Below are 27,183 nucleotides of genomic sequence, written 5' to 3'. Positions count from 1 at the left end.
GAAGGTGTTTAAATTTTTCATAGGAATATATGGGGAGAAATCTTTCAAAATCATCTTCTAAAATTTGCCTAAAAAGCTGTTTAAGTGAGTTCAGATAGTGTCGATTAAAATTTGTCAAAATCATAATCTTCAGGACAAGGGTTAGGCCACATGGGGGAGGGATTCCAATTTCACAAATTAAAGGAAAACATTAAAATTATTTACAAAACTCAAATGCTATTATGTATGGTTTAACTTTTAAGGAAGTATTTTGACATATTGTTGGATATTTATTAATAAAATTGTTTAGCCTTTGGCTTCTGGACAATTCTTTGGCCTCACAAGGGATTCAGTGTTTGATATGGGTCTACAATTCATATATAAACTGTTGTTTAAGATCTTCTCGAGAACTGCAATGCTCAATATGTAACAGGACTGTAAAACCGTTCAGTAACAAAGGGGCTCAATGATAAACATAAGAATGTGCAGGGGAACTTTTTTTATACAGGATTTTTTATACAACATTGTCCAGATAATTTGTATATGACTCAATAAAGTTGATTTTATTATGTATAAATAGCTGATTTATTTGTTCAATTGGGCGATTTGGTCCATGGGCCTATTGTTGTTATTATTGTGAAAAAATGCTACCTTTTGAACTTACCGGTAGTTAATTTTTTTTGCAGAATTGCATATAGGGTACTCCATTTCTCTGGATAAGAAGTGTTTATCAATTGAGGGTTGACAAATGGATTATGGAATTATCCATAATATGGATACTGTTCACTTAAAGAAAACCCGGTTTGCTGGCACATTGAAAATGTATCAAATATATATGTCCGTAGATTTTCGAAGATTTAATAGATTTTTACTATCTAAACTATTGAATTCGTGATCATGCAGTTAGTTTTTCTCAAATAAATACGGGTGTAGGGTAAAAGATTTTATAAGATTTAATATATTTTACTATATGGCCAGATTGGCCTCCCCAGGCCTGAACCCCTGATTGAGGGGCCATAAATCTCACAGTTTTGATAAATGGCTTCATGGACATCATCTGGGTGACTCAGATTACCTCAAAAAATTGCATTTTAAAAAAATGTTCTGCAGTCTGCGAATACTATAGTTTCGTTTTACACAACGCTTTACACACAAACAATTTTTTTTTCAATACAAGAGAATTGCTAATGAAAGGAAAGTAACTGAACTTTCAAAGCATAAACCGGATTCCATAAACTTCTATTTTGAAACAGTTGAAGTGAATCGATTTCAAATCGTTCTCCTTAAGTTTTGTTGAACAAGGCAACAAATAGCTTTTCATATAAAATTATTGATATCCTCATTAACTCCAGTGTCTTACAAACATGCAATATATGGAAAATTATTAATGCATGCCGACACATATTCATATGTTTTGTGTTTTACAGAAAATCAATATTAAATGTTGTGGAATGACTAATAAAACAACGTTTTTTTTATACTACTCGACCAATCACAGTGCAATCATTGGAAAATTATGGTATAAATAAAGTAAAACACGAAAACATAATACAGATAGTACCAAATTCATTCGTTAATTTTAAAATGAAACGCAAGACATATTTTGTTTTTCTGATTAATTTATTGGTACATGCAGAATTCAGGTCGAATTTCATGTTACGAAATCCGTCCTACGATAACAAAGCAACTAATGCAATCTATGTTTTATTGACGTCAAACTCCCGTAGTCGTTTAGACTGTGCATCTCAATGTGCCGCTTGGAATGAGTGTAAATCTGTGAAGTTCAACATGGACACACGTCAATGTCAACTTCTGTCTGTCAACATGGGTGACCAATCAGACGCAGGACCACACACTTCCGTAGGATGGTTGTACTATGAGAAAAAATCTGGTATGTATTTTTCGACATTTGTCTTCATGATAGAAAAGATTTGGGTTTTTTTTCGTTAGTTTTTTTTTGAGAGGGAATCTGGCTATAACAATAAAACAGCAAGTATTTCCCGTAATTAGTACGGAAAAAAAATAATTTCTGGTGATATACAAATGTATGTGTTTATCAACGAGAGAATTCTGTGGGCTTTTTTTTAAACAAAGATAGAAATATTGGTGAGATACATTAAATGGTATATAACTTTGAATAAAAGATGAGGGAAAAAACTGAGCTACTTTTACAAACTGATGCATCGTGTTGGAATTTTCATTATTAACCGGAATTACAATGTATGCCAATGTAGCAGCATTAGAAGTATTTATCATTAGTTGATAATCTTGAATCCGCCAATTTTAGCTTTCCTTTCTAACTATAAACTATATATTTCTTCAACGTTTTGCACAAAAATGGTTTTAATCTAAACTTCCAATTGTCGCTCATTATGTGCAAATTAATGAAATTATATAGTACTAAAAATTTAATAAACAGTGTTTTATCTAAATTCACAAGAAATTAAATGTGTAAAACACAGTGGTTTAAATGTTATAATATTTTCATACATCAATTTTCAATTTTTTTTTATTTGAAGTTGAACAATCAAATATATTTGTATACAATAAAGTGATTACAACAACTTAAAGTACATTTACTTCAAAGAGAAAACAATAGTTGTTGAACATGAGTTAGAAATTGATTTAAAGTTTTATATAATTTCTATACAGTCAGAGTCTGGAAAGCCAAGTTTCCCGTCTATTATAGAAATAATCTAATCTGCAATTTCGGGTAGGTATATAGTTTAGAGTTTAGAGTTTAGAAATTGTCTCATCGTGTAGTTTACAAAATTACATAACTTACTACATTCCTTTCCTATTTTAAATAGATTATTATTAGTTGTTAAAATGAAGAGGTTAATTCTAAATTGCAGCCATTGTAATTTGGTACTTTTAGCCAAGACAAAAAGGTAACTGATATATGGTCTTCCACTGTAAATCTGACAACATAAAAAATAACCCCCATTTTGATTTAATGAAATATGTAAAATTTTCCATGTTTAGATTGTTATACATAATCTTATATCCTTTTCGGGTGAGCAAAATACTAGTTTAATGAGGAGAGGTATAAAAGGTGTTGGATTATCATCTTTTTGGGGATTCCATGATAATGTAAACTTGTTAAAATAGATTTCTGTAGACCATGATATGTAAGGAAGTTTGATTTGACATTAAACTTACTCTGAAGGTCTTGTAAACTTAAAAAGGCCCCCATTTCATCCAGCAGATCATTGATATAAACAATGTTCTTATTATACATGTACATATACCATTCATTAAAGAAAATTGATCCCCCCCCATTATAATGTTCTTATTGTACTGTATGGGTTGGGTAATAAATTCTTGCCATGTAAGTAATTTCATTTTATCTGGTATTTTTTAAGAGCAATAAATGTATCCTTCCAAAAGGAGTCTCTTTCTAAATTTATTTAGTTATACAGGATATGAAGTCTAACCCGGTCTTAAGCATTGTGTCTGTATTAATTGATTTATTTAATAAAATATTTCATTTTGAACTTGGGCTATTTATCAATCTTTTAATCCAGGATGACTTTAGATGTTAAGTATTTATTTCGATTATTTTTAGACTACCATTTGAGTACTCTTGTGTAATTTGTTTTCTTTTTATTTTGCCCACCTTAGAATTCCAAAGAAAATTAAACAATATTTCATTTAAGTCTTTAATAAATTTACATGGTGTTGGTAGTGAAATGAACAAATGAGTAATTTGTGATATGATAAAAGATTTGACCAAAGCAATCCTACCAAAAGGAATTGTATGTCTTTTGTTCTACTGATTGATGATATTTTTAAATTCTAACTAACTTTTTATCATTATATAGTTTCGGAATATTTGCTAGATCCACCACGTCAAATTGGATGCCTAATTATTTAAATTGCGTTGTCCAATGAAAGTTCATTTCATGACGTAATTTTTCAGTAGAATACCTTTTGCTGCCTATCCAAAGTAATTGGGTTTTTGATAAATTAATCTTCAGTCCAGAGATTGTATTAGAATTACTCAATTCATCAATAGATGTTCTGAGGGATTTTTCTGAGCCATAATTTCATCAAATGCTTTTAAAAAATCAATCATTAATAATACACCAGGGATGTCATTTTCCTCTGTATATTTCATAAGATTATACCGGTATATCAGTCTAGTATTTCCGCCAATATATCTTCCTGGTATAAAACATGTGTAATCGGGACTAATAATAATATCAAGCACATTTTTAATTCTCTGAGCAATACAGTTTAAACAGTGGAAAATTGTATTTGCTGACAAGGTCGTTGTATTGACCACAATATTTACGAAAAGATGACTTCAAACGAGACTGTTGATAGTCCTGTTTTATCAACTTCTTTGTCAGTAGCTTGTCTTGCCCTAGAAACTATTCATACAAAGAGCATGTCCTTGCGTATCGAATTAACTGATAGACATAAACACCATATGCAGGTGATGAAGGTATATTGCTACATAAGTAAGGAGAGTTGACTATAGAAAAATTGAAGTAATCGCGCTCATTATAAAGTTTTGTTGTTAGGTTACCATCAATGTCCATTTCCAGTAAAATATCCAAATATGAAACAGATGACGCAGACTCTGTGGTATGTTTTATTTCAAGTCCACTGGGATATATCGAGTCGACGTAAGAATGGAAATGACAATTGTTAATTGATAATACGTCGTCGATATGCCTGAATGTTGAGTTGAAGGCCACAGCGAGTGATTTATTTTTTTCACGTACAAGTTTTTGAATAAATTCTGCTTCGTAATTATGTTTAACAATCCAACATTAAATTCCACGAAAATTAATTAGTTTCCAACGTATACAGTTGATACCACAGCATTGTCTAATTGACTTACCATGTATTATATTGAAGATGATCCGATGTCAACAACTGAAACAGCTAGTGTCATGACTGATGTGACAACAGTAGTTAACTTTGAAACTACCACCGGATTTGGTAAATACCATTTTTGTATAGCTATCCCCTTGCGCAACTTGTTGCGAAGGTGATAAAGCATCGCTGCTGTGCATGTGTGTGCATGTATATGTGTCCATTTCAGCCTTTTAAGAAAATTTAAAAAACAAAACTCCGCACCCATGTTTATCTTGTATACTTTATAATCAGGTTTAAAGGATTTTAAATTTCCGTTAAATATTTATTAAACTATCATAAATTGCAACAATTAAATTAGAAATTCTACGCACGACTTGACAATAGACATTTCCTGTTTGCAAAAGTAAACATTTTAAATCAACAACTTGATATTTTGTTGGATTTAGGCCTTGTAAATGTAATAAAAACAAACCTTTTTTTTTTAGAAATGGGGAGCTTATATTCACATATCGAAGTAAAAAATCTTTTACAGATTGCGCAATATGGCACCAGCATTCGGGTCATTGGTACTTGCTGGATTCTCAATACAGAACATTCAATGACTCAAGGGTAAGATGATATTTGAGCACTTAGAAAATGTCTCCTTTTAAAATTTAGGTTTATTATAGATATATCGTTTATAATATTTCAAAACTATATGTTTCCTTTTGAAATGTAAATTGTAACTTTATCGTTGATGTATCGTTCAATGTTTCAAAACTATCTCAGGTTTATATTATTACTAGTTAATTTGGATTTGATATTATAAAAATCTATGTTATATGTATATAGTAATTAAGTCCGAAAAACCAACTTGACGGAAACCGACTTGTATATTTACATTTCCAAATGGGGTTATCAATACTGTCTTTCAACAAGTACACTAACAAAACGATTTTATTCTTGCAAATGATTTGGTATATAAAATCTCAAGAAATTCTGTGGCAAATTGTATTCAGATAGAAATGTACGAGGAAAGAAAGTTTACAATATTTGATAAAAAAACAACTTTCCAATCATGCATCAGCGTAAAATACGAGCAAAGTTTTTTAATTTGTAACTAGAAAACTTAGTTGTTACAATTTCTAAAACATCACATTTCTAAAACTGATCAATGTATCATTCAATCCTTAGCAGAAAATTAATTTTTAAAAAGAAAAAAATTTATTATGAAAGAATAATAACTAAAGAGCTATCAAAAGCAGTCAATGGCTAACGAACAGGACCAGATTATCGAAGAAGTTGGTTGTTCAGGTGATCTTATCGAATGATAACAGAAGGGTTTCTGATAAGATCTGATCGCGTACTCACCGACATCAGATCTCGCAAATTTTTTAATGGGTATTTTAATTATATCCCCGCAAAGTTTGGGGGTATATAGAAATCATATTGCCTGTCTGTCTGCCCGTCTTTTTGTGCAATCATGTCCGGTCTATATATTTCATATGAAGAAAATTGGCAGTTTTTACTGCATACAAAGATTGCTTATGACCTGAGGGTGTGTCATAATTTTAACCGAATGTCATTTAGGTAAGTTCAAGGGCATTTGAATGAAAAAATGCATTATTCATGTCCGGTATATATCTTATTTTTGAAGAAAAATTGGAAGTTCTTACTTCACACAAAGATTGCTTCATATAAAGATTGCTTATGACCTGCGGGTGTGTCATAAACTTGGCCCATGGTCTGTTGTGCAAGTTCAAGGACATTGTTTACTGTCTAGGGCATATCTGGTAATGAAAATGATTAGAAGCTAAATTTGACACAAAGATTGCTTGTGACTTATAAATATGCCCGGACCTTAAGCTTTGGTCATTTGTGCAAGTGTAAGAGCAATATAAGATAGAGGTGCATCCATTATTTTCTTATATAGAAGTACTTAAGTTATATTTCTGAGCGGGATATCATTTGTAAAGCTTGTTCTAGGTCATTATAATTTGATTTTATTCATTTTAAATGACAATAAAGTTAACAAAACCTCTATAAAGCGACCTAATACGATGAACTCTCGCTTCTTTCGTTTTACTTAAGAAATATGTAAAGAACTTGATTCATTTGTGACTTATTTTTGCTCTATGAAATTTGCAAAGAACTTATTTTGGCCGTCAGATAGAGTAAAATTTCAAACATATCAGAACAAATATTTGTGCATGCATAAACACTTTCTGGTTTTACTTGTTATCAAAAATGTATAAGTACTTGTGATTCCCCAAGTGAATATGCTTAATCAATTACAATGAAATGTTGTGGGAATGCATATTTCCGGAAAAATACTCGTAATACTGTGAAAAGGTCCGCAGAAATCACCACTGCAAAATTTTGTCATATTTAATAACTTACTTATCTTGAGTGTATGCAAAAAATCGTGATGGTGATATTGTCATATTGTCGGACTATTTTTATTTTTTTAAAAAGCCGTACTGTGATAACATCAATATATCGTGTATTTATAATAAAGTTAGATAAATAAATCGGATAAGTTTTAATAAATCATACTCTAAATGCAAATAACATTTAAATTTAAAAAAAAATTATGTGTTTGAAACAAAATTAAATATATAAGGAAGACTAAATATATGTCCGGAAATCTTGTCTTACTACATGTACTATAGACATTATACCGACTGAAAATATCGAGGATACTATACAAGTAGTACCGGGAAAAAAATCGACAAATAGGGTTCTACATCAAGAAGTATGTGAACAATAATGAACTGTTTGCTGTGAGTTTCTTAAATCAAGGTAAGTGGAGCGAGAGAAAAACATTGAATTATTATAATAACATGAAACTTATACATTGGTATGAAAGAAATTTGAATTTTAGTTTAAAATTAATGCTTTTGAATTGTTTATTTAAAGGGGGTCATGAGTTTGGTCAAAAATTAATATTCCAATTGTAATGTTTATAATGCCTCAGTAAAGCATTTTAACAGGCAGAATGCAAGCGTAATTTCTCAAACATTTCTGTAATGGCGATTTCCGACTCGCAAAAAGTAAATCAGCGTAAATTTAATACAAAGAAGATGGGTGAATAATGCAAATAAACTGCCTATATGTGGATAGATGATATTAAAATATCAACAAATCTTATATTTTCCCCCAAATTGTTGAAAACAATGTATATTTACCATAACATAGATTTATAACCGTAAAATATGTTTAATAATTGGAATATGTTGACTTAAACTTGCGTATGAGTGTTAAAACCTTCAAATATTGTCATTTTTAGGTCACCTGTGTCACTCAGGTGACCTATTGCAATTGGTCTTCGTCCCTCGTCGTGCGTCTGTGCGTCGCGCGTTAACAATTTTACATTTCTTACTTCTTCTTGAAAACTACAAGGCCAATTGTTACCATTTTTGGTGTGATGCATCTCAATGGTAAGAGGAATCTAAATTGCGAAATTCATGCTCTACCTCCCTGCAAAAAAGCCAAATTTAACAAAATCTTCTTCTCTACTCCCACACATGTGAGAAAAACCTGAATGCATGGTTATGATGTCCATGAAGCCCTCTACCAAAATTGTGAAATTCATGGCCCCTGGGTCAGGGGTTCAGGCTATAGGGTGGGGCCACTTGGTGGGGCATGGTTATGATGTCCACATGATGTGCTCTACCTTAATTGTGAAATTTATTGGGGGGGGGGATAGCCATAGAGTGTTAATGCATGTAATGTTTAAAAATCTTCTCTACAGACACAGAACACGGAATAAAAACTAACTGCATATTTAGAAAAAAAAAATGATCCTGTCATCTTTAGTAGTATTTCTTGTCACCTACATGTAAGGCAAAATTTATGGCTGGGAAAGGGGGGGGCATGTATTTGTCTTTTTTTATTCTACTCAAGAATTTCAATGAAAGAAATGAGTTAATTCACATGTTAAGAAAAGAAAAATAATGAAGCTGTCCATCAAAGTTATCGATATGATATTGTGAAAGCATTTGAAAGGAGTTCAGGGAAGAGGATTATAACAGTTAATAGAGTTAACTTCCCTTGCTGCTTCAAACTGGTGTTATCTTCCTTTGCTTGTTCATATTTAGTAATTAATTATTAAACATAATGTAATTAAGAATTTGTATGATCAAAATAGTTATGCAATTTTTTTTTATCATTTGAAACAAAAACAGTTTTATAATTTCTAAAAATAAACAAGTAGACTTGTTCATAGTAAAGTAATAAGTAGTATACCAGCCACCTTGTTTTAGTTTATCTATGAAAACATATTGATATAAAACCAATTTTGAAAGTTAACATACTTGGGAAAAAATACTTTATATGAAAGCTGTGCACCTTTTCAGTAGTAGGTCATACACTCTGATACGAGTGATAGGTCTTGTGCTTAGCTATAGGACCTAGAGTCCTTTCCAAAAATTTAACCCGGGAGAAAACTCAATTAAATGCATTTATGAGACTCCTCCACAATTTTGTTTATGGGCTATTGTACTCAGGTGACCGTTAAGGCCTATTGGCCTCTTGTTTTTTATAGAGTGGGTCTGAGCTCACTATTTTGTCATAGTCTATATAAGGTTTAAAGTAATCAGAACGATTTCAATCAACAACAAGTGAAAAGCTATCAATGTGACAGCAAACCGGGTTTTCTTTTAGGTAAACTGTATCCATAATCCATGTCAACCCTGAATTGACAAACTCTACCTACCGTATCCAGTGAAATGGAGTACCCTATATGCAATATTTTGCCAAAAAATGACCAAGTTCAAAAGCTGGTATTTTTCCCCGTAAATTATCAGAAATCAAAATCCTAGCAATATGCACACCTAGCTCTGATATATGTACAATTGATCTGTAAAAGAACAACTTCCTATCATGAAAACTGTAGGAGGAGTTATCCGTACAATGAGGGTAATATATACCTTATATGCAATATTTTGCCAAAAAATGACTCAGTTCAAAAGCTGGTATTTTTTCATATATTATCAGAAATCAAAATCCTACATGTAGCAATATGCGCACCTCTGATATATGTACAATTGATCTGCCAAAGAACAATTTCCTATCTTGAAAACTGTGAGGGGGTTATCCGTACAATGTGGGTACCCTATATGCAATATTTTGCCAAAAAATGAGTAAGCTCAAAAGCGGGTATTTTTTCCCCCATAAATTATCAGAAATCAAAATCCTAGCAATATGCACACCTCTGATATATGTACAATTGATCTGCCAAAAAAAAAACCAATTTCCTATCTTGATAACTTTAGGAGGAGTTATCCGTACAATGTGGGTACCCTACATGCAATATTTTGCTAAAAATGACTCAGTTCAAAAGCTGGAATGTTTTTTCATAAATAATCAGAAATCAAAATCCTAGCAACATGCACACCTTTGATATATGTACAATTGATCTGCAAAAGAACAATTTCTTATTTCGCATTGAAAACTGTAGGAGGAGTTATCCGTACAATAAGGGTACCCTTTTGGCAGCCGCCCGCCCGCCATTTTTAATAATAAACGGATTTTTCCGTTGGAAAACCCAGTTAAAAACGTGTAGAGATAAATCACAATACTTTAAAAATGGCACTTTGGATCTCAACAATTGAATGCATTGTTTTATAAAAATAATTAAAGTCCGTAAATTGACAGTCGAAGTCACATATAGCATAATGATGGTGTTTGATGTGACTGAAATGGCTCAGTGGTTAGAGAACCAGACATTAAGTAGCATAATAGTGCTAGGGATTTTAGACTTTAGAATTTACTTTTTTTTCTTCTCGTTTGTTAAAATATTCAAAACTGAATATAGTTAGAATGTGTCCTTTTGTGAACTTGTATTATAACATTATTAAGTATATTTAGTTGGAAGAAATAAAATTCGAAAATATATTCGAAAATAAATTTTACGACTAAACCAAATGGGCATTTGCGACATCTTATTCCTCCATCTTCTTTTAAATTGAGCTATCCCTGCTTATTAAACAAACAGGTAAGTAAATGTACAATGAACTGTGTTCAGCTAGTAGCATTGTTCATATAAATAGCAGCATCGGGGGACATACGCCAGTTAATAATGCATTGACAAGCTGGTTAAATTGGTCACGTTTCTTGGTAAACCGATGTCTAATTATACCCGAGCTATTAGCTAATGTACCGGTAAATGAACTACTGATCTATGATTGTTGTATCTCTGAAAATAATTATTGACACTAATTCTACGTTACGGAAATCGTGTAAAATGTTTCATTGTCTGAAATGTTCATTAAAAATTAAGTTTAGATTCGGATATATTTCCCTCATTTTTCACGGGTTTAAACAATCGTACATGAGTTATTTTTTTACATTGACTTTGAAGTAGTGAAAATTGATTCGCGTAATTTTTAGAAAACTGCATGTTTAAGGTGCTAATTCGCTGGGGGAAAAAACGTGACGCTGAGAAAAACCTAATATACGGTACTAGAAAATTAGTATTGATCGTTATTGAGAACTATGCACTATGTACTGCATGCAGAATTAAATGCCACGGTACCTCAAAGAAGAAAAAAGGCGAAGCATACAGAAATTAAAAGCACACCTCCTCCGTTTGTCGCTCTGTTGTTACCGCCTACCTTCACAAGTAACTCCAGTTGCTTTTAAATTATTTGCAGGAGACCGGGGCTGAAACTGACTGTAGTGTCAACAGCAGAGAAAAATTCGGTTTTCTTGAGGAAAAAAGTCCTTATATCCTACGGCAGTAGATGATGTGTAAAGCTTTTGCCAGAGAGTAAATTCACTACTGAGGCCCTTGAAAGACTCCCTGTTTATTCTGATATTACTAACATAAACAGAATTTCAATTACTGAAATCATTTTGTATTTATGAGAACGGACAGGGATTGATTTTGTCAACAAAATTAATTTCCATGACAGCACTATATCATCCTTACAGGACTCACTAAAGCTTCTTTAGAAGACTTGTTATTCAGTGTCGACGGAAAAGTAAACAAGAGACCCATTGGCCACACATCGCTCACCTGTTCTTGAATCATTCTATTTCTAAGGGGCTTCTTATAAATTGATTAAAAGAAGATAGGGTAAAACAGTCAAATATTTCAAGACTTTACCAAACATTAAACAATACATAAAAAGAAGCCTACCTTTTTTGGGACATCATATCATACATGTAAGATCTAATTTGCGTATAACCTGTAGAACAGGTAATCAAGTTAAGCACGATTTACACTCATTCGAAGGATTTTTTTTACCGCATTTACACAAACCCCACCCACCCACCCACTTATTTAGTGACATTTAAAAATCGAAGCAATGTGCACAATAAAATGTAAATTGCTTTATTTCAGAAAGAAGATTGAAGAATCCTTAAATGTATTTGTACGTCTAAATAAATTCAGTAAATAAGCGCTTCCTTCACTAATCATGTGTTTTGTTATTATTGTGAATAATTTATGTTCGGTTGAGTGGAACGAAAAATAACAAAAAGCATTTTATTAAAAACTCATTTAGGACTTAATGAAAAAATCAAGATGGTACAGGTACCCTAATATGTAAAAATCACAACATAAATACTTCATACGTTCCCCATTTGTACTAATAACAGCATCTCATAGAGATCCCATGATTGAATATAAAAACTTTGTGGAAGGTTGTTTTATTTGTTTATGTGGTCTAGTTCTGCCTAATTCGGATACAGAGGAACTTTCTCACTCTTGGATTTATATCGTCCCGCCCATGAAGGCCATTGATGTGGTCTGAAATGTGCTGTGCAGTTGCGCGTGCTGTACCGCGGGTGTCTATCAGAAATGTGAGTTACCCGAATGTAGCGGTCATGTTGACATGTCGTTACATGACGTTTTGGCCTTGATGGTGAATCTTCAACACTTCCAGTTGCATTGAACTTCCGGTCATGCCTTAGTGGTGTCTGTAAAAAAATCTATCGATCTGTGATGTTAATAATGATTTGGGGAAAGCTGTTTTATTGTTTAGGACTTCATTTTTAAAGGTAAATACAGCAAATATTGTGAAAAGAAACAAACCAATTGTAAACCAGGATCCGCTTGAACCTCGCCAACTGATCTTGAAAATTCTTTGGCAAAGATGCGCCGTAGTTTTCTTCTTTTTTTTTTTTTATGTTTTTTACAATCAGTTAAAGATAGGGAATCGATCGAGTTGAGTCCTTATGAAAAACATGTCCGAGAAACATATCAAACACGCGTTCCACGCTTTTCAACAAAAACGGACATGGTCGAGTAAGTACGTAATCGATTACACTTATGTTGGCATGAACAGTTGAGCATTTTTAACAGCAGTCGATTGTGGCAACGACTTAAAAAATGATGTTAAAGTTTTGTAAATAATAAAAAATAAAAGTGGGGCGTTAGAAATTTTGGCCAGTATATTTCTTTAAACAATATTTTAAAATCTATATCTTTCTATGAATTTTTAGTATTTTTGCAAACTTTCAATTTGAAAAAGAAATCCAACCAGGATCACCTTTTTAAAATCAGGATCGGTTCAAATTTGACAAACTGCTTTTTTTCTTAAATTTCGCATTCTTGTTTATTTTAATTTCTTTGTAAAATATTTCTGTTTATTAGTGCTTATGTTACTATTTGTTATTATTTCGATGTTATCCATAGATTTGAGTTTGAGAATATAAATTAAAAGAATAACAGTATTAATTTTCAAAAAGCCTTTTTTTTTTTGGATTAAATACTTGAACAGAACATCTTTGGTGTGTTTGTATTTATGATAATAAAACACATCAAATGATACAACATTTTAAGCTCTACGTTGATACAACATTTTAAGCTCTACGTAATATACCCTATTTGCAGTCAAAACCATTTTTCCCATTTCGCATTATAAATAGAAAAAATATTAAATAATTGAATGTCGATATTGGTCTCTGTTTTGAGAAATGGTATTTCATTAAAAGATTTTTTTTTATCGATCCATCAAATAAAATTTTGGTGTTCGGAGGACATTAGATGTTGCATTCTCATCTGTTTTATTAAGGTCTTCCGTTTTCCAACGGAAGACCTTATTGTTTTCGTTCGGTTTCTTTTTCCCTATTATTATTATTTTTTTTTTTCTTACAAAATTTGTGCAGGCGATTTCTCGGAAATGGCTGAACCGATTTTCGTGAAATTTTCAGATCTAATAGATATTAATCCGAACTTAATATACATTTTTTTTATTTTGATGACGTCATTTCCGTTCTTGAGCTCGCCTGGTCCCGAAAATTGAGACTAAAAAACGTCGTAATTTTTCATTGTTTTCTTAGTTTATCTCTTTTCTGAAAAATATTTTGTTAACACATGTAATGCAAAAAAAGTTTATACTTACAAGACCTTTCATTTGATATCAAGAAAAAGGGGCTGGCCCCTAAAATTAGGGAACTAAAGGGCTCTAAAGTCTTTAATTTGTAGCCCTTTACTGAGAGATATTTTGTGAAATGTTATAGAAGCAAATATGTTTATCTCACAGTGATGTATCCAAGCAATGTAACGATTTGTCATGTATTACGTAATTAAGGGTTTTTAGGGGTCAAAAGTCCAACATTTCGATCACCCATATCTCAGAAAGGAAAATTATTTTGAAATGCAACACATAAGAAAAGTTGTTCAAATTAATGTTCTTAACAATATGCAAACTTCAAAATTTTGTTAAACGGCCCCTATAAGGAGATAAGGGATCGGCCCCTAAAACCTTCTTTCTCATATATCTCCAGAATGGTAACAAATTTCTAAACACTTGTGGAACAAAATTTGTTAAGAATTATATGACCTTTCATTTGGTATCAAGAAAAAGGGGCTGGCCCCTTAAATTAGGGAACCAAAGGGCTCTAAATTCTTTAATCTGTAGCCCCTAACTGAGAGATATTTTGTGAAATGTTACAGAAGCAAATATGTTTATCTCACAGTTATGTATCCAAGCAATGTAACGATTTTGTCATGTATCACGTAATTAAGGGTTTTTAGGAGCCAAAAGTCTAACATTTCGATCACCCATATCTCAGAAAGGAAAATTATTTTGTAATGCAATACAGAAGAAAAGTTGTTCAAATTAATGTTCTTAACAATATGCAACCTTCAAAATTTTGTTAAACGGCCCCTATAAGGAGATAAGGGATCGGCCCCTAAAACCTTCTTTCTCATATATCTCCAGAATGGTAACAAATTTCTTAACACTTGTTGAACAAAATTTGTTAAGAATTATATGAACTTTCATTTGATATCCAAAAAAAAGGGGCTGGCCCCTTAAATAAGGGAAACAAAGGGTTCTAAAGTCTTTAATCTGTAGCCCTTTACTGAGAGATATTTTGTGAAATGTTATAGAAGCAAATATATTTATCTCACAGTTATGTATCCAAGCAATGTAACGATTTTGTCATGTATTACGTAATTAAAGATTTTTAGGGACCAAAAGTCCAAAGTTTTGATCACCCATATCTCAGAAAGGAAAATTATTTTGAAATGCAATACAGAAGAAAAGTTGTTTAAAAAGATGTTCTTAACCATATGCAATCTTCAAAATTTCGCCAAACGGCCCCTATAAGGAGATAAGGGATCGGCCCCTTAAACCTTCTTTCTCATATGTCTCCAGAACAGTAACGAATTTTTAAACACTTGTTGACAAAATGTTTTCAGAATTAAATGTCCTTTCATTTAATTCCAAGAAAAAGGGACTGGCCCCTTAAATTAGGGGATCAAAGGGCTCTAAAAATTTTTATTTATTGCCCTTTAATGAGAGCCATTTGTGAAAGGTTATTAATGCTAAATTAGGTATAATACGTTTCTATATCCTAAAAATATAACGATTTTTTCTTGCGTTACCAAATTAGGGTTTTTAGGGACCAGATGTAAACAAAATTAATCTTTTTAATCTTAATTGGAGGAAATGCAAGCATTTAAAAAAGCAATGTAATAGAACTTATAAAAAGCGATGCAATGAAGCATTAGTTTTTCACTCCTGTTTCCATATCATGTTTTGCTGTCGAAAATCAAAGTCGATGATGTCATATTTTCTTCTAAAAATCGGACGGAAGACCTCCTCGTTGCTCGCAACGAGATCGTGTCTAGTTACTTTTATAACCTGAACTTAACAAGGGAAGTTTATATAATCAATCAATGATTCTTACTTTTCTTTTCATAATCTTTACTTTTTTTGTTTCTTTTTCTTTCCTAACTGTGTGTTAGGAAAGAAAAATAACTTTTTGTGAATAAAAACTTCGTAATTAGAACTTATAGAACCTTGGAATTTCGTAATAAGAACTAAGAACCTTGGAATTGTTCTTTGATCCCGATTATTTTGATCACGACTAAGTGTTTCTAATTAATGTCGGGTCAGAAATTAAAAAAAAATCAATAAACTTATTTGCAGACAATTTAACTATGAAAAACTTATCACCAAATGCTTGCATAGTAATCTCACAAATTGTAGCATTGTAATTCTTGAGAAGAAGATTTTAAAATATTTACCCATTTTATTTCTTTGTTAAACTCTGAATTCCTCTTTGACAAACTCTCCTCCCTTTATTAATATTTTTGTATTTAGCTCAAATTTGGAGCAGAATTAACCCTTAATTTTTTTTAATTCATTTTTTCTTTCCGTAAGGATGATAAGGATGCTAAATACGTTTTAATTTAATAACTCAGAAGGTCTTGAGATGACGATTTATGGGAGTTGATTTTTAATCAACTCTCCTATGCAGTCACTCGGACAAACCGAAAGTGAAACAGTGTTTGGACCTCGGCACAAATCATTGCTCCTGACAAGACTTAGTTCTTGAAAATAATTGATGAATTCGATGTAATGTATGCTAAAGCATTGTTTTTCAAGGAAACTTATTTACAAATACCTTAAAAATAGTCAGATTTTAAATGGTACGAACAATTTAAATATTTTTTGTAGTCGTATGTATTCCTACGCCAGAGTTCAATATAGTCTCGTTCAACTCGACGCTCGGCTGTCTCCGTAAACCCTTTTCGGAGATTTACGGTATCTTTAAATATTATTTAACATGATTCATATGGAGGTTTCTCGACATTCTAGTCGAAAAAGTTCAAAAATTCATAATTATAAAAACATGCGTAATTCAAATTAGAAACTACGTATACATGTACTTGTCATGCAAAATAACATATCATTGAAAACATCGACAAAATCAACACAAAATCAACTCCCGTCAGTTCTTCAGTACTTTGATTAAAAAATGCACCATTTTTTTTTTACAGTTTCAGGATTTAAAAAACTGGCCTCTCTCATTTCTGCCATTTATATTCACATTTCCATAAGGATGCTTTCTGCTAAATTTGGTTTAAATTCGCCAAGTTGTTTAAGAAAAGATATTAAAAATGTGAAAAGTTTACAGACGGACGGACGATGGACAAAATGTGATAAGAAAAGCTCACTTGAGCTTTCAGCTCAGGTGCTCTAAAACACATCAGTACGTAGCAGAAGAAACTGTCTTGGGATACCCGGTATCTGTCTGGTTTGTGTATCAGTCTGCTGTCAACAATTTTCAACATGTCGAAAGCCAGTGTACGCAGATTGTATCCACTGTATGGAAGGCGCTTTTGGAAAATTTGTTTCAAGGAACATCGCATTTCAGCATATCTCAAGAGGGGAAATAATCCAGAAACATACAAGACTGAAAGCCGAGACCCTGTTGAGAGGAAGTGGACCCCAAGCCTGCATATTAGTATTGGACGGCACCTACATGTTCATACAGAAGTGTAAGAACTTTTTAGAGAAACAGCTTCAGTTTTCACATGGCAGGACCGCTAGTTAAACCTGTGGTTATTACATGTATAGACCAGTTGATATTATCTCTCGGTATTAGGCCCTTACCTGACAAAGAGTAACGATGCTACAGTGCTGAATCGTAAAATGGAAATAAAGAGGATGTATTTAACTGGGTGGAAGAGAATGATGTTTTCATTGCAGATAGCGACGTCATTGACTCTATATGTCTAGCTTAGATGAGCTTGGAATCAAAGCCGTGGTGTTAGCATTTATGAGCAAGGGAGAAATACAAATATCAACGCAAGATGCAAATGCAAGTAGTTTCGTGACCAAAGTAAATAATAACTTATTTAAAATAATTTACTGTTAATCAAGGTAAAAAAAGAACATATAGATTTGTTTTTACTTTTAAGATACGTTGAGTTGTTCAATTTGCAAACGTTAGAATTAAGAGATGGAAGTTACTCAATCGAATCTTCCCTACAAGTAAAGTACCTCATATTGGAGATTTCGTCAGAATTGTCTGTGTCATATGATATCATACACTTGCTTTTCACATCTGTCCTTAGGTATTTTTTAAATTATGATTCGATATTGTAGACAAACTTTTAATTTAAAAAAATTGAATTAACAGCAAATCCTTTTAAAAAGGCGATTTGGATGATGCTGTAGCTGCCAAACTAAGGTATCTTGCAACACAGATCAGTCATTTGAAAGAAAAGTCAAAAGAGGTTGAGTCAAATAAACTTGATACCAGACAAGCAGTGTGGAGGAAACCTGACCAATTGAATACGTTTTTTCACGTCAGGATGAAAAAAAAAACCAACAGCAATTAGACCTGTCGTTTATATCAAATAAACTTTGCCATTATTTATATGTAGGAAAACTTTAACGGCGGCAGCGATAAAATGGTCACAAAGCCGACTCGTCTTTGAGCGAGAGTAGTCGGTATTTCTCTGCCCGCAACTTGTAGCAACTCGTGGATGATGCCACCGTTTTTCCAGACACTAGACGAGTCCGCATCAATCGATGACTTTGTTGAGGAATAAATTTTCCTCTTGTTGTACTTATATAAATCACAATTGTATTTTCAATTAATGCAATTTTTGTTTACAGTATGCGACTATTTCAAGTATATTCAAAATGTATATAATATTACTTCCTGTATTTCTATGATTTTCTTATAAAGCACGTACTGTTTATAATGTTGGAAGAAACGATTTTGGAACATTATGCTGGTGGATCGATAACTGCCAAAAATACCATATTAATTGTTTTAACAATAGATAAATTTTTACAAGTTGTAACTTTTGACACCTAGTTACTGATTTTATAATGGTGTCCATATCTGCTGATTTGTCATTTATTCAAGAAACCTGCACAAAAGATAAATAAATAGATGTGTATAAACTCAATTGATATTCTAAACTGTGATTATTTCAAGCAAAACGCAATAAATGTAAATATAAACAGAGTAATGTAATTGAGGATATCTTTTTATGTTTTGATTTCATATTTGAATTATACAAGAAATCTGAAAAAACAATCTAGCAGATTAGATACATGTTCTGAATACTTTCTATTCTTGTCATGCTTTAAGGGAAAAAAATTATAGATTGTCTTTTCAATGTATGTGGCTATATACATGAATGTATTACAAAAGTCACTAATTGAATAGTTGTCAGACCAAAGACCAAGTTAAACCAAAACTAAATCAATAAAAACGTATATTACAGTACCTGTAGAACATGATTTTCTTTGATTTAAAATGGTTAAAATACTCAAATATCCAACTTTTTATTGCAAACTAACTATTTTCCTATTTATCCCTAACAAACTCCGAGTTTTTTTAATGACGTCATGCAAGATAATTAAGAATCTTTCAACCAGGTTATTGTGTAATTTGCATTTCTTTATATTTTAACTAAATTTTGTTCAATATTAAAGATGTCTGATGTTTGCAAAAACGTTATACTGTAATTGTATATTAACCTCTTTAAACTTCGATTTTCTCTTAGTCCCTTCAAGCAATTTATTACATTTATTAATTACAATAATTACCCTAATATTTGAAAATACTAAATTATTCAAATTGCATTATATTTTACAGAATTTTTGTGCCAGCCTGTCTCCACCATCTTATGTTATTGAAGTACAATCTGAAGCGGAAAACGATTGGATCGTCGAGCTTAGTAAGTATTCACCACGCTATAGATCATTTTGCAGTTTTTTCCGGAACGAATTTTACGGCTCCAGGAACTTAATACACCTACGCTCTCTTCTTTATATTTGTTGTTTTTTCCAAGACTTTCCATCGATTTGTTTAAAGGTATTTTATATGCAGAGTTTAAATAAACTTTACATAAAAGGACGATTGAAATGCAAGGTTCAACTTATTATTTACTGTTTGAATAATAGACGCCCTTGATGTTAAAAAAACCACTTTTTGAATTTACTTCACAATTTAAAAATCGTTTATCGAAAATAGACCATATTCATTATTCATTAATCATAATTTGTATATAGGTAAAAACTCATGATATTTCTATTCGTTTTGCGTTTATGTAAACAACATATTAAAATGAAAAACCCCTGTTTAATTAAATTGTATACGTAGAGTTCAAATTATTTTTGTATCAATATCTTAAGCAAATACATAGACAATATAAACTCAACTTGAGTACACACTTCCATTTTTAATCATTCATACATTACATGGGCATTGTAAAATAATTATTAGACCTTTTTTTTTTAAAAAACTCTCCAGGGATATCGAGTTTTTATTACACTTAATGGTAACCGTCTTATATTACCGATAACAATATTCAAATTGTTCTGAATGAATCATGTAACACACATTAAATAAACGGAAGATATGGATATTTCCATTAGAAGCATTATCATGAAGAAGTTTTAGAAATAAGTTTCCTCCTTGAAATTATCAAACATAAAAAAATACTGAAATCGGACAACATGAGGTACTGTTTCGTTACAAATATCATCTACCGAATGATATCTCCAGTTGCCATTTCTTTTTCTGAATAGAGTATCATTATTTACTTTTGAAAAAATTAAATAGGGGACATCACCTGTTCAAATGGATCGTATTAAATTTTGATTTGAATACATGTTAGTGATACCTTTATATCTCTAAATAAAAAGATGAATAGGTGATATCACTTATTTAAAAAGTTTAAATCACTCTATAACTTGAGTCTTAGTAACAGTAAATACAAAAAAAAAAACCAGTCCCTCATTGGACACACATAAAAGCATGAAAATGACATTTGTAGGAACAATTTCTATTTCATAATTACATTAAAAGACTATAATAATCTCCACAAAATAAAAAGCTCTGTGTAAAGCTATAGGAAAAAATCTAATTATTGAAAGAATATTTTTTTGAATGTTTTATTACTAAATTATTGCTTATTGAAAAAATATCATAAATGAAATTTTACGGCAGATCTGATGGTAACATGCTTGTCCAGTTTCCTTAAAGAGGTTCGTTCCTCTGTTTGTGGGTAGCCATTTTGGGTTATGCACCATTGAATGAAACAGTTAAGGGAAAATTACATACTTATAGACTTTAGTGAAATTCATGGCCCCTGGGTCAGGGGTTCAAGCTGTAGGGTGGGGTAACTTCAGCCATATGGTGAAAATGTATAAAATCTTAGGAAATTTTCTTCTATATTCCTACATATATATTTGAATAAAACTGAGTGCATGGTTATGATGTCCACGGATTCTTTACCTAAATTGTGAAATTCTTGACCCCTAGAACAGGGCGGGGCCAATTTAGCCATATAGTGAAGTGTATTAAATCTTAGAAAATCATTTTCTTTACTCCCACACATGTGGGGAAAATTTGAATGCATCGTTATGATGTCCACAAACTACTCTACCTAAATTGTGAGATTCATGGCCCCTGTGTCAGAGGTTCAGGTCGTAGGGGGGGGGGGGGCAATATGGCCATATAGTGTAAATGCGCATAATGTTTAAAAAATCTTCTCTTCTACACAGAACACGGAATAAAAAAAATTGCATATTTAGAAAAAAAATTATCCTGTCATCTTTAATAATATTTCTTGTTACCTGGATGTAAGGCAAAGGTTATGACTGAGAAGGGGGGGGGGGGGCATTTATTTGTTTTGTTTTATTCTGCTCAGGATTTCAATGAAAGTAATGAGTTAATTCACATGTTTAGAAAAGAAAAATAATGAAGCTTTCCATCAAATTTATCGATATGATATTGTGAAAGCATTTGAAAGGAGTTCAGGGAAGAGGATTGTAACAGTTAATAGAGTTATCTTCCCTTGCTGCTTCAAACTGGTGTTATCTTGCTTTGCTTGTTCATATTTAGTAATTAATTATTAAACATAATGTAATTAAGAATTTGTATGATCAAAATAGCTATGCAAGTTATTTTTATCATTTGAAACAAAAACAGTTTTATAATTTCTAAAAATAAACAAGTAGACTTGTTAATAGTAAAGTAAAGTAATAAGTAGTTTACTAGCCACCTTGTTTTAGTTTGTCAATGAAAACATATATTAAACATAAAACCTATTTTGAAAGTTAACATACCTGGGAAAAATACTTTGTATGGAAGATGTGCACCTTTCCTGTAGTAGGTCATACACTCTGATAAGATCGATAGGTCTTGTGCTAAACTATAGGAATAAGAGTCCTTTCCAAATGAATTCAGGAAGGAAGGAAACTCAATTTAATGCATTTATGTGCCTCTTTCACAATTTTGTATATTGGCTATATATGGTACCCAGGTGACCGTAAAGGCACATTGGCCTCTTTTTCAATATTTCTATCGACATATATTGGCATAATAAACTGATATATCATAAAAGTCAAGAAAAAATGAACTTCAATTTTAGCTTAAAATCAGTTTATTTCATGCCATATCTCAGGTCTTACATTATAGACCAATACTTTTGGTTTAATTTTTTGAATTTAAAAGATTTTTCGGACAAGTCTAATATAATTTGAGAAAACTAAAACAATGCTATACATGATAAATGGCAGATAGTGCATTAAATACAATCAGCAATTTGATTTTAAAAGGGGGCATAACTTCCAATTAGTGACATTTAAATCTCCTGCACATCTTTACTTTTTTCATCAATACAACAATAATTAATAAAGAGCCAAAATTCTAACCAAAAAGAAAGATTTTTTTCTTTATATATGTAAAATAACCCATTTTCAAAAAACCTACAAAGATTCATAAAATGTTATGCATCGATATCTTTTTAAGAGGAGTTGTTTATATGGTCATAATTCTAACCTAATAAAAATTAATTTTCTTAAATCCTGGTATATGCAATTTTACACAATGTCTTGAAAACTTTTAAAAAATATTTTGATATTCTATGAAGCAGTTTATGAGGAGATTCACTAACAAATTGTTTATTACAATGTTCAATATATAGCCAAACTTCTAAGCTAAAAAGGGCAACAATTTAAGAGTTGAGCCCCAGCCCCCCCCCCCCCCCCCCCCAAAAAAAAAATGATTGGCTGACAGACTGACTGACAGATGGGTCAAAAACATTATACCAACTTATTGAACAGGGAAAAATCAATCTATACAATTGATATCAAAATTAATTACAAAGTGGGTAAAATAATATTCTTTATTTTATCTTGTTTAACTTCGCCAAGTTCATTAGGTATACGTACGCTGGTAAAAATTAGTGAAAACAATGGCGTCGGAGGCAAATTGAAAAGGGGGGGGGGGTAGATTTACCATACAATCTTGACAAGTTGACAAGCAAAAAAAAGGTCTTTGGTTATGGTTTGGTATAACTTTGCAAAGAGAGAGAGAGAGAGAGAGAGAGAGAGAGAGAGAGAGAGAGAGAGAGAGAGAGAGAGAGAGTGTGTGTGTGTATGTGTGTGTGGTGGGGATAACGAACCCGATTGTTATAATACAAAATCCTGCCGATAAAATAAACATAACAACTTGACACAATTTTACATAACTTACTTGTTCGTTAAAAATGTTAAAAGTGATGACACAATTAATGCACGATATACATGTAACATACTGGCTTCGTTTATTCAGTACACACCGAACCCGATAACGAATCCTTTAAAAATAGAATGTAAAAAATATCTTCCTCTAAAATATGTCAACCAAACGCTACAAAAGTGTAAACTTGATCTGTTGGTTTACATTTTAAAGCTGTTCAGCAAGTTTCATATTATTCCTTGAAAATTAAAGTGGTACACACAGACGAACAGACAGACAGACAGGCACAAGAACTGGCGGACGCAGAATAAAGCTAAAGTCCTCTCCGATGAAATCCGTAGCGAAATTATTAAACTGGTTTTAAGTTTTATTAAAATACAAAAACTATGTCATGCATCGATGTGACTCATATAAAGACTTATTATTACAATGAATGAAACTGATTAATTATTAAATTATAATATAAGAGTTAACGCAGTGACTCAGATTCCACCAAAGGTGTTCCGAGTTTAAAAACGATGGTAATAGAATTCCAACATTCCAATTTCGATGACTATTCATCATGGGCACATAGCAGGGAAAATGTTTCACGGATAAATAGAATACTAGTATACATGTATTTATTAAATGTAATTTCATAAATAGTAAAAATCTCAGAGGTATAATATGAAATAGATATATAAAAGTTGAGGTCAAATTGTACCGGTGCACTTTAAATAATTACGCACTTTGAAAAAAATGTTCAAAGTGCGTTAATAAAAACTCCTGTCACACGGGGCTGTGACTCATGGCGACCCCTCTGCGTCCTTAAATAATGTAAAACGCAATTGAGTCTCGTACAGCGCCGTAAAAACGCAACGACATCTGCATTTGTCCCGGTGGGATCGCCAGGAACATTATAGAACGCCATGCGACTGCGCGCACTTTGGACATGCACAAAGTACGTGCCGTGGCTCTGCGTTCTGGTGAACACGCAGTAGAAACGGAGTGAGGTCGCCGTGACAGCGCTGTAAGAAAAATAATTTTCTCATATTTGGTAACTTTCAAGATAGGTTTTATAGATAAACTAAAACAAGATGGCTAATAGACATGTTATAGTAAAACATCTCCCATTCCTAGGGCCAGACAGAAACTCTCCCTGTGGACTTTTAAACAAAAAGAGAATTCCTACATCTATTCCAGCTTCTGAATTTTTAACCCGTTTAATTACAACACCATCAAAATCATTTTACATGTACTGTTTATTAGTGATTTTGGTAAGACAATTTATACTTTACTATTAAAGAGTATTTAAAAACTTCAAAAACTGTTTTTGTTAGAATAAATAAAAGTATTTGCATTTTTGTTTTTATCATAGAACTTCTTCAAACATTATATTTTATGATTAATAATTTCATTATGATAAAGCAAGGGAAGATAACTCCATTATGAAGAAAGAGAAGATAACTCAATTAAAGGGACTTGGACACGATTTGACTTTAAATTTTCAAATTTTATTTTTCCATTTTTAATGTTTATACTGATAAATATAGAAGTTTAAATGCTAATTCAAAATTAGAAAGTCAAATTTCAAGTTATAAGCAAGTTACAGAGTTCATAATTCTTTGTTTTGTAAACAAAGCAAATGTGTGAAAGCAGAGAAGAAGATTTTTAAACATTATATGCATTAACACTACATGGCCATATTGCCACCCCCTACAGCCTGTGCCCCTGTCCAAGGGGCCATGGATTTCACAATTTTGGTAGAGGAGTTCGTGGACTTCATAACCATGCTTTTAGTTTTTTCCCACATGTATGGAAGTAAAGAAGAATATTTTCTAAGATGTAATACATTTTCGTCCTATAACTACATTGACCCTAACCAAGGGCCCCCTGTCCCAGGGGTATTAAATTTCATAATTTAGGTAGAGGACTTCATGGACATCACAGTATTTGGCCCCGCCCTCGGCGCCCTGGGGGTGGTAGAGCCATGAATTTCACAATTGAGATTTTTCTTACCATAGATATGCATCGAACCAAAAATGGTAACAATTGGCCCTGTAGTTTTCAAGAAGTTAAAATTGTAAAATTGTTAACGCATGACGACGACCAATTGCATTAGGTCACCTGAGTAACTCAACGACAACCTTAGCGTGGTTATCAGTATAGAAAAGAGTGTTTATGTTGAAACACTCCCAGATTTTTATCATACCATTGGAGAAATTAGTTTGCTTTTTCAATATCACGGTAGTAAGTTTATAACAAAACGTTAAAAAAATTATTTTTCCGTTCTAATACGTTTACTTCAAGTTGTTGAATACAATGTTTTCGAAGGAAAGATGAGGAGTAGGAGTCCTACTTCCTGTAATCAATTAAATAATGTACCGGTAATTGACCTGTATCATTGTTAACCCACACCCCAAACCCCGTTCTCAAAGACGATAAATAAAGTTCACTAGTGTAAACAAATTATCTGACTTTCAAAAAATTCGAAATTCAGTTCCACAATTTATAATTTTTACATATTTGATAAAAAAAAGTTGATGACCCTTCATAACGTGCTTTGAAATTTTTCTTTCAAAGTTAGTTAACTTGACGTTGAAAAACATTTCAAAGTGCGTTTCCACAGTCGACCTCTACCTATAAACTGTAGATCTCCGTGGACCCACCAAGCCAAACATTTTGTTAAACAAAATGAACAATAGAAGATTAATTCAAATGTGTATATGTAAAAGACAGATTTATGGTACGAATTAAAAAAATCCGGATAATTTAGAGTTGTCGAACATGACAGAGGATCGAAGTCGTTAATTTTGCTTAAATTGGTTAATTATTGTTTATTTGTAAATTTGCATCATTTACATGTAACTAACTCTTTGTCTTTAACAGTGTTGTACGAGGTGTATTCTGAATAAAAAACATTACAATTACTATACGACCTGTTGAACGCATATTATTGTGGTGTGTCGGAGAGTCATATTCGAAAAAAGAATAATTCATTGAATACAGTTGAAATTCCTTAGTTCCTTCAAGCTGATTTTTCCCGGTAAAATGTTTAAATAACAAAATAAGGCAGAGGAAGGGAGAGTAAGCTTGGAACATACATTAAACAATTTAATTTAAATCATTTTTGTTAATACATAGCATCTACCCAATGTGGAGTACCTTACGAATACTGGCTGAACGGATACGATACAGATAACTCTGGGACGTTTACGTGGATTGATAGTCAAACTCCGTCAACTTACACAAACTGGTACACTGGTGAACCGAATGATTCTATAGGCATTGGTACTGAGAAATGTATTGCATCATCTACTGGATATGGAGGAGTGTGGGTTGATATTCCATGCTCAATGACAAGACCGGTTGTTTGTGAAAGAAATTTTTAGAAGAGATATATGAAGTGACCAATCACAGAGAACCCAAACCATTGTTGAACATGTAGAAAGAACAGTGAAGTTTATTCAATTAAAGTTACAATTTAAGAAGATTTTTATATGTATTGCTGCGTTAATTTACTCGCATGAAGTACTCCTGCATCATGTACAATTCTTAGAATTTCTTATAGACAACTACATATTTTGGGTTTACGTTTTGAAATTTTCTGGCCAGATGAGTTTTGAATTTTTTTCCTAGTGCTTTTGTAAATGCGCGAATCATATGCTTAACATTGTC

The 27,183-nt window shown here is 32.0% G+C and overlaps 1 protein-coding gene across 1 annotated transcript; it reads left to right on the top strand.

Annotated features, from left to right (window-relative positions):
• The first annotated feature begins 1,563 nt into the window (after positions 1-1,563).
• On the top strand, positions 1,564-27,009 carry LOC105340622 (mannose-binding protein C-like). Its single transcript, XM_011446792.4, has 5 exons — positions 1,564-1,870; positions 4,849-4,932; positions 5,342-5,418; positions 19,654-19,735; positions 26,650-27,009. The coding sequence occupies exons 1-5, from the start codon at positions 1,564-1,566 to the stop codon at positions 26,895-26,897; spliced, it is 798 nt and encodes a 265-aa protein (XP_011445094.4). The 3' UTR covers positions 26,898-27,009.
• The last annotated feature ends 174 nt before the right edge of the window (positions 27,010-27,183 follow it).

This window comes from Magallana gigas, chromosome 6, assembly GCF_963853765.1.
Source record: "Magallana gigas chromosome 6, xbMagGiga1.1, whole genome shotgun sequence".
NCBI lineage: Eukaryota > Metazoa > Mollusca > Bivalvia > Ostreida > Ostreidae > Magallana > Magallana gigas.
Note: the sequence above shows the minus strand (reverse complement) of the source record. Positions and strands in the feature narration are given on the sequence as shown.

Coding starts and splice junctions, on each gene's coding strand:
- LOC105340622 (XM_011446792.4), top strand. CDS start 1,564: ATGAAACGCAAGACATATTTTGTTTTTCTGATTAATTTATTGGTACAT. Junction 5,419..19,653: donor GAACATTCAATGACTCAAGG/GTAAGATGATAT, acceptor TATATTTTACAG/AATTTTTGTGCCAGCCTGTC. Junction 19,736..26,649: donor CGATTGGATCGTCGAGCTTA/GTAAGTATTCAC, acceptor GTTAATACATAG/CATCTACCCAATGTGGAGTA.